The sequence below is a fragment of the Ursus arctos genome, chromosome X (genome assembly GCF_023065955.2).
Source record: "Ursus arctos isolate Adak ecotype North America chromosome X, UrsArc2.0, whole genome shotgun sequence".
Classification (NCBI taxonomy): Eukaryota; Metazoa; Chordata; class Mammalia; order Carnivora; family Ursidae; genus Ursus; species Ursus arctos.
In genome coordinates, this window is record NC_079873.1 from 14,555,312 (window position 1) to 14,568,988 (window position 13,677).

Consider the following 13,677-nt stretch of genomic DNA (forward strand, 5'->3'; position numbering starts at 1 on the left):
TTTGAGCCAAATTATATATTGCTAATTAAATGATTGTCAAGTACTAGTTGAAGAACCATATTATTTATCTAAAAATCCCATTGAAATCAGTTCATAGTTGGTTAATATTAAGAATTTACATTTTTGTACTTTTTTTTTTTTTAAAGATTTTATTTATTTATTTGACAGAGAGAGAGGCAGTGAGAGAGGGAACACAAGCAGGGAGAGTGGGAGAGGGAGAAGCAGGCCTCCTGCTGAGCAGGGAGCCCCATGCAGGGCTGGATCCCAGAAAGCTGGGATCATGACGTGAGCCGAAGTAGGATGCTTAAAGACTGAGCCACCCAGGTGCCCCACCTTTTTGTACATTCTTAAGACTTTGTCCTTACATTCAGTATAGTTCCAGCTGTATAAATTATTCACATCTGTTGACAGAAGAAAAGTAGCTCGATTTGGGTATGTAGAGATTTTCCATAAGTTTCTCCATCTAGCACAAGGTTTTTCTTTTGTACAGGTATTAAAGAAAGATCAGTATCCTTCCCTTCCCAACAAGCTACCAAAAAAAAAAAAATCTACTTGAAGTTTCCTAATATGGTCCTTAGGTTTTTGTGGGAAGGAAATGAGATAAAGAAAATACTGACTTTCAATTGTAATGACTTATTATCCTAGAAACATATTCTGTATAGTGTTAACATTGCTTTAATTTAGAGTATCTGTTGAAAGTTTTATATTACTGCTGTATCATTACGGCATTCTAGAATTTCATCCTGTATTTTTTTCAGATACTTTATTTTGTCTTACCCTTCTTTTAACTTTTTTTTTTTTTTAAAGATTTTATTTATTTATTCGACAGAGAGAGAGAGAGAGACAGCCAGCGAGAGAGGGAACACAAGCAGGGGGAGTGGGAGAGGAAGAAGCAGGCTCATAGCAGAGGAGCTTGATGTGGGGCTCGATCCCATAACGCCAGGATCACACCCTGAGCCAAAGGCAGACGCTTAACTGCTGTGCCACCCAGGCGCCCCTTCTTTTAACTTTTAAAAAAAAAAAAATTTCTTTAGAGAAAGAAAGGCAGCATGAGCAGGGGGGAAGGGCATAGGGAGGGAGAGAGAATTTTAAGCAGGCTCCACGCTGAGTATGGAGCCTGACGTGGGGCTCGATCCCACAACCCCGAGATCACGACCTGAGCTGAAACCAAGAGTCAGACGCCCAACCGGCTGAGCCACCCAGGCACCCGTAGCTTTCCCTTCTTAAAACTTGGATTATTTGTGTTTGAAACTAAAGAAAATATGGTTTCTTAATCTGCCATATATAATTTTATTTAAGACTCTAGATATTGGGGCATACATATAAAGCTTTTATGGAGTACTTAGGTTTTCACGTATAGCCTCCATTTATTAATAACAGTAACGTTCCTAAAGCCTTCTGGTAAACTCAGATCCTAGAGGAGAACTGTAAATACTTAAGGAAATGGAAAAAACATGCTTTGAGGCAAATAGTTATTATAAAGCTCCATATACACGGGGTATAAATAGTTTTAGGTAAATAATACAGTAGAGCTGAGCCCACTCTTAGGTTAGAAATTGTGTTTCTGGGGCGCCTGGGTGGCGCAGTGGTTGGGTGTCTGCCTTCAGCTCAGTGCATGATCCCGGCGTTCTGGGTTCGAGCCCCACATCAGGCTCCTCCACTAGGAGCCTGCTTCTTCCTCTCCCACTCCCCCTGCTTGTGTTCCCTCTCTCGCTGGCTGTCTCTCTATGTCAAATAAATAAATAAAATCTTTAAAAAAAAAAAAAAAGAAATTGTGTTTCTATGCAATCAGAAGTTAAATAGTACTCAGTGTTTATTGTTTAAGAAGACACGTGAGTCAGTAGTACATTTTAATAGACTGATCTCAAAAAATAGATGAGGTATAATTTTTTGACAGTTCAAGAGCTAAAGGATAATTATCTAGAAAATGCGTTTCTTGGGAGCATTTGATTTTCCAAGTGAAGTGTTAACTCATCAGACATGTGCACTGTATTAGGGTTTATTAAGCCATTCATTTTCAAGATATGCCCAGATGTGAATAGATTTCAACTTAGTGTATACCAAGTAAATTATTATTAAACTGACGGTTTTAGTAGCATAGATTTATTTACTTGTGCTCTAAATTTTTACTTGGATATCCGTAATTCCTTTGTTTCAGCCTCATTTTTAATTCCTTAAATACACAAATTGCTTTAAATCATGAATCTGTTCAAAATAATTTGGAAATTATTAAAATGTATTTCTTTGTTTGCCAAGATAATCTCTCCCTTTGCTTTTCAGAGCTCCTTATGGAAAGTCCGTCGATATGTGGTCAGTGGGCTGTATTCTTGGGGAGCTTAGCGATGGACAGCCTTTATTTCCTGGCGAAAGCGAGATTGACCAACTTTTTACTATTCAGAAGGTGCTAGGACCACTTCCATCTGAACAGATGAAGCTCTTCTACAGTAATCCTCGATTCCATGGGCTCCGGGTAAGAGGCTTTACTAAAACTCCAAATGGAATCAATACAGCAGTATTTAAATCACTATTCATTGCACAGTTCATTGTTCATTGCTAAGCTATCCGTTGAATACTGTTCCCTTTCCCAATACAGTGTTTATAATCCCCATTATAATAATTTATTTTTGAATCTTATATAGTATTTGTGAATTTTAAGCAGTAGTCTGAATTTGAAAGTGGGAGATGCTAATGTTTTTCCTAATTTATAAGTTCCAAATTTTCAAACCCTGTTCTAGCATATGCATTATTATACTCTACACTTTGGTTATCTCAGAATGTTTCTTTGTGTAAAGTATTAAGCATCCCCAAAGGTATAAAAATTGTATAAATGACTTGCTTATTTGAACAAACATATTTGTAATGATTTGAGGGAGAATATGAATAGATTTAAAGGTTGTGTTCTAGTTTGTATTTCTTGTCTGTTGACAGTGAAACATCAGATCTTCTTTTCAAACTAGTATATTGTCTTGGGCAGCCTTTTCTAGACTTGCTAACTTTGTACAAAACTTGTTTTCAGAGAATATGCTTAAAAAGGGTCTTAAGGCATAAACTTTCCCCAGATGAGAGACAAGCAACTTGCAGAGGCACCTTATTAGAGTAGCCAGATATAGGCTGCTTTTCTCTTCCATCTACCCCAAAAGCTACTTTTTTAGTTTTCAACTACTCTGGGCTAACATGCCAATTGGTGACCATTGTGAGAACTATAAAATAAGCTCACCGCCATTTCCTTTCTTTCTTAAATGCATGATCCTCAAACCATGTTTTCTTGACATTTGCAAAGCACTTCGTTTTTTCTTTTGACTTTCTGGACCTCAGTCATTCCACTTTGAAGAGCATCCCCTCCTCACACATGCGCACCCAACATGGTGCCTGCTCCTCTCTCTCCAAACTCTCACCGCGCTTGTCTTTCCTTTTCTTTGGCTTCTGTAAACATTTTACGATTTTTCCAGCTTCATGGATTTGGGATTTGTGGCTCCTTCTCCCAGGAAGGTGCTTCTGTTGTGTGGTCCCTTCTCACTTTGTAAATCTCAGCTCCAAGAGTGTCCCCTTCTCTGATGCCACCAACATACTGTCCCCACCCTCTTTCTAGTGTCTCCCATAGCACCATCCTTTTTTTTCCCCCATCCTGGCACTTCCCCTGGGTGGTAGTTGTGTTATTTGTTTACTTGTTAATTATTAACTATTGAGTTCTCAACTACTAAAGCATAAACTCCCCAATGGCAGAAATCATCTGTTTTTTCACTGTATTCCCAGCATCTATAGCAGAGCCCAGCACATCTAGTTAGGGACGCAGTGAATACTTGAATGATGGATTGAGCCAGTTTGTGTCATCAGCACTCAAGCTCAACTGAACCTCCCTTCTCTCCATCTCTAATGCTTCTTTCCCCCTTAGCACCTTTTTACCTGAACTATTGATGATCACTCCTAAACACAGCTCTCCAACTTTCTGTCTTCACTTTAGTGTTTTCACATTGCCTTTGGAATAATCTTCCCTCAAACTGCACGTTCAGTTGTATCTCCTTTGTGTTTGAAAGCCTCTATGGGATTGTTTACATTTAAACTCTTTAGGGGGTAGCATTAAGAACCCCTTGCTCTTAGCCCTCCAGCCTTGTCTGCCACTCATTCCCCGTTGCCCCCTACTTGTCAGCGTATTGAACGTCTCACCATTTCCTTGACGTGTGCTTGTACAGTGCTGTATTTTCATTTCTCTGATGCTCCTAGTACTCGCTCTACTTTGTGGAAAGCTCTTGCTCCTCCTTCCCCCAGACTGAGGTCAAGTGTTCTCCCCCCGGGAAGCCCTTCTAGACTCCTCCTGGGAGTGGGTGACTGCCCCTTCTGTGCTCCAGTAGTGCACATTGCCATCTCTTTTGAATAGCTGTTTTCAAAAAATATATATTATATATATATCCTCGCTGAACTGATGAATTCCTTGAGGAAATGATCTATCATATCCACCATTATATTCACAGCACATCTAGAGTAGTGCCTACAAGGTTGACTAGTAATGAATGATTGAATATTTGACCTCAGGATTTTAACAGTAACTTCTGGAACATCAAGCTTGGCCTGCTGGCTGCCTGTTCTTTGCCTGGTTAAACTGACTCCATGCTGGATTGCCTGAAGATTCGAGTGTAAACAGATGTGTTATGGTACCTGGCCTTAATAACTTATAAACTAGCTGAAGAATTAAGACATTTGTGCGTGAGATAATCGGAAAGCAATATAACTTATAATAAAGCACCTCATTCTTTACTGCACTGCACTGTTTTCTAATACATCTCTCAGTATGGCTGAGACCATGAGAGTGTCAAACATTCGGAAAAGTTAGAAATCATAGTTGGCAGGATTCACTAGAGAAAGATTTATAGAAGATTTGAAATTTGTAATGGAAATGAAGAATGAGTAGCATTTGGATTAGATAGGCCAAACAAAGGATCTCTTCCCTTATTTGTGTGTGGTCCATTTTGTTCACAGACCTCCCCACTAAATAGTATTATCTGTAAAATGCTGGAAAGCACATGACAACACTGCTTATAAATAACCTTCAGAGAAATTGCTGCTTCCATGACACTTTGATTTTTATAAACTTTAATATTTTTACAACTTAGTCTGAACGTGTTTGTGGTATTTTAACTAAATTAGATTAATCTTTTTGGAGGTTTACCAATGTCATTTGAGGGAAATGTCTTCCTTTATCATTTTGTTGGAGGATATCTGCGAAAGGTAGCTAAGCATGTAGAGTGTGGAAACTGAAACTTCCGTGAGATACAGACTCACCGGGGACCAGTCTAATGTTACTGGTGTTTTGATTCAGTTGTGTAGACATTGGAAAGTCAACAAGATGTTGCTCTATTGCTTTATTTTGAAAAAGTAACAATTGATGTCCCATAGTAGGGCATAGACTCTGGAGTTAGACTGCAGGAGTTCAAAGCCTGGTTCCATATTTCCTACATGAATGACTTTGGCAAGTTTCTTGTGCGTCTGTTTCTTCATGTAGAAAATGCTGATAACAGAATTACTACCCTTTGGGTTGTTGTTGTAAAGGTTAAATGTTATCTGTAACATGCCCAGACCAGTGCCTAACACATAGTAAGTGCTCGCTAAAGGCGTACTCTCATTGTATTGTATTGTTCCAGTGATTAAGAAAGAAAGAAAAGCTACTCATTGGGATATGATTTAAACTTTTGTGCTTGAGTTTTGGTTATTTGTTCAATTATCACATGAGAATGGTAGAGTTCATTCAAAAGCATATGAATTAATTTTTTTTAACTTACTTTGGTCATTTTTTATCATAGTATTTTTAATCCCTTTTCACTCTCTGCATTAGTTTTCTTATCATTGAAATGTTACTTCTGAAGAAAGAAAGGGACATCTGGTAGCATAAGATAGACCTTATAAGCAAAACCTTAATTAAAATGTAGCAGTACAGGTTGTTTATCACATCACAGCATGACAGGTGTCTCTCTTTGGGCTGATATTTAATACTCCAACAACATCCAAAAGAACTTCCGTTGAGAGAGGTGCCTAGGTTCAGAAAGAGTGTGGGTTTGGATTATAGACCTGGGTGCAAATATTAGTTCTGCTTTTTAATTATGTAACTTGCCTTGAATCAGTTATTTGAACTTTATGATTGTCACCTTCTTCATCTCTAAAATAAGAATTGCTAAAATGTCTTGTATAGCATCGCTTCTCTCTGTAATTAGTTTTAGATTATTGCCTGTGTGTCTGTGTTTAGTTCACGTTATTCCTTCTACTTCCTCTGTCTTGGGTGCTGTCCTACTTTTCTCTGTCCTCACATTTTTCTTATCTTTCAAAACCTACTTCAAATATTATCTGTGGATTCTTTTTTTCTCCAGCTGCAAACCACCTTGGTCTCTCCTTTTTCCGAGCTTCAAGTAGAATTTTTGGCTGCACGCTTCAGTGCTGATTGCTGTTCCAGCCAGACTGTGGGTCGCTTAAATGCATGGTTTAGGTCTGACCCATATGCTGTGATTCCTGCCGTCCCTAGCACAGTGTGCGGATAATGTCATAATCACAACTTAAGTGCCTAGTTTGAATTTTCCTTCACAACTAGTCTTCACATCCACATATTGAACACGTTTAAGGATTCTAGTACTTTGAAATGCTCTTATGTTGGTATAAAGGAAATATGTATTTAAAAGCAAAGGAACCTTCCCATTGTGAGGGAGTACATGGCATTGGGCTCTAATACTTTCTCATCCTTAGATGTTGCAAAATGCGAGGTGGCAGAGAGGACAGAACACCTAAATAAATTTGACCTCTTCTCATTTTATTTAAAAAGGCATTTATTAATTTAGGAGACTGTTTGCCTTCTGTTCCAACTTATATAAAGGAAGGAATTGAAAACAGGTCGTTAAAAGAGTATTTTAAAAGCAATGTTAGAACACGTGTCTGAATCCACTATTGCTATTTCTGTGGCCTTTCAAGTACTGGCCTCTCTGCCTTCTCTCTCTCTCTCTTTAAGATTTTTATTTATTTGTGATAGAGGGAGAGAGCATGAGTGGGGTTGGGGGTAGGGGGACGGGGACACAGGGAGAGGGAGAAGCAGAGCAGGCTCTCCGATGAGCAGGGAGCCCAACACAGAACTCAGTCCCAGGACTCTGGGATCATGGCCTGAACTGAAGGCAGCTGCTTAACCAACTGAACCACCCAGTCACCCCTTCTCTCTCTCTCTCTCTCTCTCTCTTTTACTTCTCTAATTTTCAGGAGTAAATGATGTTGTGAAAAAGGCTTAAGAATTGTCTGTGTAAGCAGACAAATTCTGTATAAACTATATTATAACTGAACTGTCTATATAAACAGTACTGTGTAAACTGTATAGTCTCAAATTTTTACAGTTAGGTATGTTTTACATGCTTCATTTAATATCCTTTTTCATCTGTACATTTTCCTGTTATTTAACACCCAGTCTTATTAATCTATACCTCAAATACATAGACATAAAAGTACTAGACATATGAAAAGAATTTGACTTTGGCACTAGGGCAGTAACTTCTGTTCGTTACGCTACCTTTTCCAGCCCTTTTCCGCCCCTCCCCCACATGCTAACACTCCTGTCCTGTTCTTCCAGTTTCCAGCTGTTAACCATCCTCAGACATTGGAGAGAAGATACCTTGGAATTCTAAATAGCGTCTTACTTGACTTAATGAAGGTGGGACAAGTTGATGTTGTCTGTATAAAATGTCTTTCGGTTTGTGGATTTTTTTGTGTGTGTTTACATGTGACCAGAGCCTGCTTTTGTGAAATACATGTATTTCGTTAATAGATGTGTAATAGGGAATAATGGGGGACTATGTTATATTAAAAGCATGCAATTTAATTAAAATAGCAGTACCTACTTCTGTAACATTCCGTGTAGACAGGACCATGAGATACCTCAGTTATATTCCAAAAGTGGGTAGAATAATAACGATTTAAATATAAATAATAAATAATTTAAAAATTTATTCAGCATTGAAGAGCTGCTTGGGCATAGCGTTTCAAAACAAATCTTAAAATGAATGTTGACAGAAAAGACGTTCTGAATTTTTTTTAAACATGATATTTAAGGCCTCTCATAAGATTATTTTGTAAGTGAACCTAGTTCTGCTCTTTTTCTAACTTGGCCTCTTCTCTCCCTGAGGATGTGGCTGTTTCTGGCTCTTTTTTTGCCACAGCAGAATCACTGCTACTACCACACCTGAGCATGCCTCCTCATGCTCCTGTCCCTATCTAGAAGGTTTTCCTGCTCTGCACAACTGGAAACATTCTCACAGTTTTTTATTAAATCTTTTTATACCCATTAGACAGACAGTCGCTTGAGTGAGAACCAGTTTTTCCTGTTTCTCCAGCTTTCCTTGCAGCCAGCCAGTGCATAAGCTCGTGCTGGTTGTTTGATAGTAGATCTTCAAAAAACGCTTGTTAATGGATCAATTTTATTTTATGCCCATTTAGTTTATTGTTCAAAATCAGAGCAGGTTACATTATACACAGAGTCTTTAAAGGTACACTTAGCACAGTTGGAAATTGAGAGCATTCTCAGAACTTTGCTGTGCTTTAAACTATGTTCCTCCCTGTCCTGAGGAACACTGCAAATTGGTGTGGGGGCAATGGTGGGGGAGGGGGCACGGCTTTTAGAAAGGCCATATACCACATAACCTTTTGTAGAGAATCACAATATTCATTTATTTATGAAGGCTTTCAGAAATCCCATAGTAAAGAAGCATTTATGTCTTGCTGAATATTTCCCAAATTTAATTAAATACTGAATACTTCTTTTAAAAAAGTGACTCTACAGTACTGGTGTTCTTCTGAACACAGGTTGAGAGATGCTGTTAAAAAGATAGCCCTCAAGGGTCTTTCATGTTAATTAGGCATAAATTATCTCTTGAATCTGTTGGATTTTGTCAATATGTTCTGTCATACAATCAATATCAGGGCTTAATGATTTGGTAACTAAAAAAATGTAAATAGAATAAAGAAGAACTGAATTAAATACAATTTCATGTTTTTTGCCTTTTGTCTTTTTTTTTTAAAAATAACAACTTTTCTTGGTTAAATCATTACCAAGTCTAATTACCAAGAGTCAGTGTGGTACCTCGTAAAATCTAGCATAGATGAAAGTATAAAGAAAACTGGACTCTTTCTGTATTGATACCAATTTGGAAATTAAACTAATTCCTATTTAGTATATTTAGCTTCAGATTTCTTTAACGTTAAGTAAACATTTTTATTGAAATGTATATTCATACAGTATGCAAAATATCTATACATTTCAGTTAGTTTTTAGAGTGTAAACATATCCATGTAATCACATCAAGACCAAGATAGAGAAAATTTTTTTTTTTAAAGATTTTATTTATTTATTTGACAGAGATAGAGACAGCCAGCGAGAGAGGGAACACAAGCAGGGGGAGTGGGAGAGGAAGAAGCAGGCTCATAGCAGAGGAGCCTGACGTGGGGCTCGATCCCAGAACACTGAGATCACGCCCTGAGCCGAAGGCAGACGCTTAACCGCTGTGCCACCCAGGCGCCCCAAGATAGAGAAAATTATTAACACCCCAGAAGCCTCTTCAAGACCCCCTCCCTGACTCTACACCCCTGTGCCTCCCACTCCTGGAAACCACAATTCTGAGTTCTCTCACCAAAGATTGATATTGCCTTGTTATTGATTGTTATATAAATAGAAGTATTCCTTTTGTCTTTTAGGTATTTTTAAAATGAATTTGAAAAGTACATAATATTATTTATCCTTTCATGAAGAAATGTATTCTCTATGCTATTCCCTAAAGCAGAGTTGTTAATTTTGTCCATATATAAGTACCTAAAATGGCCATCTCATCCTGCATCTGTTTATACATATTAGCCATTTTAGAGGGGATACAGGTTACCAGAATTAATCCAACCTATGGTAATTTATATAGACTCTATTTTAGTTTTTAAAAAATGTTGTTTTCTTCCCCTAAATACTGAATTTTGAAGCTATTCACTCAGTGAGTTTTATATTTTCCTCAAAATGACCTTCTCCTTTTAAGTAATTTGAAAATTAACAGCTATATTTATGAATATAGAAGTAGTTCTTTGTGTGTATATGCAGTAATTTCTACAGTTGATAATCTTAAAATAGCACTTTGATGCTAGTAGATATTTGGCTTATGAAAAGTCATGTATTTCTAATTTAAAATACTACTCAGGAGCCATCTTTTCTGTTTTTAACTAGTATCATACATTTGAAACCATTTTGATGTTAATTGTTTTAACTGCCAGTGAGACCAAAATCATTTTTATATAGCTCCACAGTTTTTTATTTTCTAAAGAGGAGGAAAGAACTGAAATAAGTTTAGAATTTTGTCTGAGTCAGCATGAGTGTAAATCCACTTGCATGTAAACAGTGGCTTGGGTTACCAGAATCCTTTGACCCAAAGTGAATGTTTCAGTGTATGGTAGGATCAGACTTCAAATTTTCTGTGGTGCTAGGTTAAAGGTGGTTGTCTGAAATTGAATTCTGGCTCAGTGGGAGGAAATCTGGCTTTGTTCTCACTGTTCAAATGGATCACAGAGATTAACTGTGGGTAAAACCAATGAAAGTGACCTAGAGATGGATTTGGGAATGCTGGAATTTCAACATTTTTCCTTTCTCTGAGAGAAAATGCTGTCAGTGAATTTTGCTGTGAGAATATCATCACAGCAGATTCCAGTGTGCTCTACTGAGTTGTGTTAGGTTATGTAGGTTTATGTTTTATATATATTTGCTTAATTTGTCAATAAAATTATTTTAATAATGATTCACCTTTGAAAATCTTATCCAATTACTAATAAGATAAGTAGTATTAGAAGAAAACATTTTAGTTATTAAAACATCTACTATGTGCAACATAAAAGGGTTAGTTACTATAATCTAAAAAGAACACTTAAATTAGAACGGGATGCCTGGGTGGCCCGGTTGGCTGGGCGTCCAAGTCTTGATTTTGGCTCAGGGTCCTGGGATCCAGCCCCAGTCTGGCTCCTTGCTCAGCGAGGAGTCTGCTTGAGGATTCTCTCTCTCCCTCTCCCTCTCCCTCTACCCACACCCCAAATAAGTAAGTAAACCTTAAAAAAAAAAAAAAAAAAAGGACAGATGCACAAATAGAAAAATAAGAAGGAATATAAGTAACCAATAAGCATAAAAATATTCAACCTCATTAGTAATCACAGATGTGAATTAAAACAGCTATGAGATACCATTTATTAAATGTCTATAGTTTACAAATAGTAAAAAAAAAAATGATAATGCCTATTGCTGATGAACGTGCCAGAAAATTGGTAGATTCTCAGTTGCTGAGAAGGAGTATAATTTCAGACAACCCTATTTTTCAACATAGAAAATACTCCTCAAAAGTTTAACAATCCATCTCTGGGAGTTTATCCTATGAGAGGGATCATGGATGTATGTAAGGATTTCAGGTGTTTATCATAGCATAAATTATAATAGTGAAAAACAGCAGTCATCTAAATGTCCAACAGTAGGAGACCAGTTGAATAAATTGGTATATCCATACCACACACTTCTTTAATCACTTAAAAACATGTTGTAAAGTTATTTGTTGTAGTATTTTCATAATAATAGCATAAAGGAAACAACTAAAATGTTTATCATTAGGGAATTGCCAAAAACAGCCTAAGGCATATCCATAGAGTAAAAGCTCTTCACCGATATGCAATGATCTCTTAAAATCTAATGTCCAGTGGAAAGAAAGTTAAGTGCAGACCATTGTGTGTCTCCTACTATTTGGGTAAAATACAAGGAACAGACAGAGATAGGTACTAGGTACAGAGTATCTATGGAAGGATACACAAGAAACTGATAACATGGGCTGCCTCCCAAGAGGGGGACAGGAGAAAGATAAGTGTATATTCTTTCATGTGAATATATACTTCTTCCAAAATATATTTCAAGTGTTTAAGTTAATGTTGTAAAAAATGTTTTTGATTAGTATGTGAAAAATGCAGGATCCACAACTTACATGTATAACATAAGCCGGATTTTTATAAAAGAAAATCTGTATATACGATATTCAAAAAAGGGCTGGGAGGGCTTATTCCCAGAGGACAACAGTAGTAAGATAATGTGGTAATTTATATTTTAATTTAAAAAAAATTTTTTTTAATGATTTTATCTATTTGAGAGAGTGAGTGAGCACGAGCAGGGGAGGAGCAGAGGGAGAAGGAGAAGCAGAAACCCCACCGAGTAGGGAACCTGACGTGGGGCTCCATCCCAGGACCCCAAGACCTAAGCTGAATTCAAACACCTAACCAACTGAGCTACCCAGGTGTCCCGACAATGTGGTAATTTAAATAGTCCTGATAAAAAAATTTTTTGGACTAAACTGTGTTTGCTAGATATTTTGAAATGACCACGCATTTCCTTTATAAGGAAAAGAAATAAGGTTTTTTATTACAATTTAAATTTAACTTTGTAATGTTCTTTCTGATCCTACTTTGTTTCCTAAGAATTTACTGAAGCTGGACCCAGCTGACAGATACTTGACAGAACAATGTTTGAATCACCCTACATTTCAAACCCAGAGACTTTTGGATCGCTCCCCTTCAAGGTCAGCAAAAAGAAAACCTTACCACGTGGAAAGCAGCACTTTGTCTAATAGGTAAATATTCCCTTTTAAGGAAATACAGATGCAGTGTTGGTCTTACCAAGTAGGTGGAGGAGGTGGCTGCTTAAATGATGCAATTAGAGAAAAGAAGGAAAGCCCTCTTTATTCAAAAATATCTTCCTTATGCTTATTACATGATTCAGAACCACAATTAAAGAGTTGTGTGGGTCTTAAAGATTTTCTTCTCTTTAACAAGTATATGATGAAAACCTATGCATTTCGTGGGAAAGGTAGCTTAGGTTAACAACTAAGGGGGTTTCTAGCCTCATGAACTAGAAGATTCTGTGTAAATGGGGCCTATGCTTGATGCTTGGAGGCAAAGGGTAGGTGAGGGCAAGGGGATTTCTGGAGGGAGAAGAGGATGCCAAACACGGGTGGTTAGGAGGCCACCTAGGACAGTCTTTGCAACTGAACCAAGTAGATTTGGCTCTATTAGAAGGCTCTTATGTTTTTGTTGTTCTTTTAATCATTGAGTTGAGAAGTTAGTTTTTCATAAGAATAAGAACATGGGAATAGTAAAGTCCGTTTGGTAGATAGTGATTAAAATTGGTGTTGCTTAAAAATTTTCAGCGTAATCTTAAAAAAAAAAAAAAAAAACCCACCTCTATTTCGGGGGTGGGGAGCTGTCTTCCCTCCTCTACCAACAAGCTTGTCTTGTCATCTGGTGTTGCCCAGACTCTGGGGTTAGTAAGTTGTTTCGCTCATCTACTATTAAAAGAGAAACAGAAAATGCTAATTCTTATTATGAAGCTTTTTGAATATAAATTTTTTCTCCTTTCACTGCAATTTTCTCTCCACATAGAATAATTGTTATTAATGTATTGAAATTTGGCAAGCCTGAGACCTGGTACTTTTTCAAGAACTGTGAGCATATCCATAAATTGGCAATAACTATTTATCCTATTTTCTCTGCCTAACTGTGATGGTGTGATTGTGTTAACTGGATTGTTTTATTTGTTTGGGTTTTTTTTTTTTTTTTTTTTTTTTTTTCCAGGGAGGCCTATGAGCAGATTCAAATTCTGCTTAACCA

General features: G+C 37.2%; 1 protein-coding gene across 6 annotated transcripts in view; it reads left to right on the forward strand.

Moving 5' to 3' along the window:
• The window catches only part of CDKL5 (cyclin dependent kinase like 5), a 198,691-nt gene that overhangs the window by 156,943 nt on the left and 28,071 nt on the right, over positions 1 to 13,677 (forward strand). For all 6 annotated transcript variants that reach the window (XR_008958739.1, XM_057310336.1, XM_057310340.1 and 3 more), the window contains exons 9-11: positions 2,281 to 2,470; positions 7,592 to 7,672; positions 12,490 to 12,641. Coding sequence is in view for 5 of the 6 variants with exons in the window: in XM_057310336.1 (XP_057166319.1) it covers positions 2,281 to 2,470; positions 7,592 to 7,672; positions 12,490 to 12,641 (423 nt within the window). In the remaining variant the exon portion in view is untranslated. The remainder of the gene's footprint in view (positions 1 to 2,280; positions 2,471 to 7,591; positions 7,673 to 12,489; positions 12,642 to 13,677) is intronic.